General features: G+C 40.1%; 1 protein-coding gene across 1 annotated transcript in view; it reads left to right on the forward strand.

Moving 5' to 3' along the window:
• Positions 1–1,450, forward strand: part of CEP350 (centrosomal protein 350kDa) — a 175,594-nt gene that overhangs the window by 56,960 nt on the left and 117,184 nt on the right. Inside the window, exon 12 of the mRNA XM_012646529.1 lies at positions 81–1,141. Within this exon, the coding sequence (XP_012501983.1) occupies positions 81–1,141 (1,061 nt within the window). The remainder of the gene's footprint in view (positions 1–80; positions 1,142–1,450) is intronic.

Consider the following 1,450-nt stretch of genomic DNA (forward strand, 5'->3'; position numbering starts at 1 on the left):
TTAGTCTTATAATGAGAAAAAACAAAAACTTAAAAAAATGGTGATTTAGTTAACTAACATATTGTGACTTTCATTTCCAGAAGGGACTTGATAGAACCCACATGGATGCATCCTGACAGATTGAGCCCACGAGTTCACCGTTCCCAACCACAGCCTCTGGTTGGAACAGCTGGAAGTTTACTCTCCCACCTCTTGAGTCTAGAGCACGTAGGAATGTTGCCTAAGGATGTTGAGTCTATTTTACCGACTAGGAAGAATCATAATGTGGCTTCAGGGCCATTAACTTTTACACCTCAACCGTATCTGACCTCACCAGCTGCTCATCCAGATGCCTTGTTAAAGCCTAGTGCCAGCCAGTATAAGAGTAAACTGGATCGTATTGAAGCCTTGAAAGCAACAGCTGTGTCCTTGTCTAGCAGAATTGAAAGTGAAGCCAAGAAGTTAGCTGGGGCCAACATTAACTACGGGTCAGCCTGGAGCTCTGAGTACGATGTGCAGAAAGCACCTCAAGAAGACGGACCTTGGACCAAGGCTATAAGTCCACCTGTGAAAGATGATGCTGAAGATGTTTTCTCTGCCCGAATTCAGAAGATGCTGGGAACCTGTGTATCTCACGCAACTTTTGATGATGATCTCCCTGGTGTAGGCAACCTTAGTGAATTTAAAAAGCTTCCTGAGATAATAAGACCTCAGAGTGCCATATCAAGCTTTAGAATGAGATCCCCTGGTCCCAAACCAGAAGGTCTGCTGGCACAGTTGTGTAAGAGGCAGACTGACTCTTCTAGCTCTGATGTGCCAGCCTGTTCTCAAGACAAAGCCAAAGTGTCACTTGGTTCCAGCATAGATTCAGTCAGTGAAGGGCCTCTGCTCAGTGAGGGGAGTCTCTCTGGAGAAGAGGGAGTCCAGGATGGACGGCCCCTTTTGAAGATAGCAGAAATTTTAAAAGAAAAGGAATTTTGTTCTGGAGAAAGAAATACTTATGAACCCCTCAAAGAGTTTCAGAAGGAAGCTGAAAAATTCTTGCCACTTTTTGGGCACATAGGTGGTACACAAAGCAAAGGACCATGGGAAGAATTGGCAAAGGGAAGTCCACATAGTGTCATTAATATTTTTACAAAATCATATCAGTTATATGGAAAAGGTGAGAAAAATAAGTAAGGCTTATACTGTTTATATGTTATCTTAAGATAAATTATTTTATAATTTCTATACAAGATATGTACTTAAGGACACATTTTTCATTGTTCTTTTTGAGGATAATGGAGACTTATTATTGTCCATGTTAGTCATATTCTGCATTATCTGCATGTTTCAACTAGAGTTTTAGTAATTTAATCTTTAGAATTTCATTTTTCAGTTATTGTCATAAAACAATAGTTGACTGCTAGTTGTTGAAATTTTGATCTAGTTTAGAGAAATTCCTAGGTGATGTTCAGAATTGGGTATATGT

The sequence above is a fragment of the Propithecus coquereli genome, unplaced genomic scaffold (genome assembly GCF_000956105.1).
Source record: "Propithecus coquereli isolate 6110/MARCELLA unplaced genomic scaffold, Pcoq_1.0 Scaffold246, whole genome shotgun sequence".
Lineage (NCBI taxonomy): Eukaryota > Metazoa > Chordata > Mammalia > Primates > Indriidae > Propithecus > Propithecus coquereli.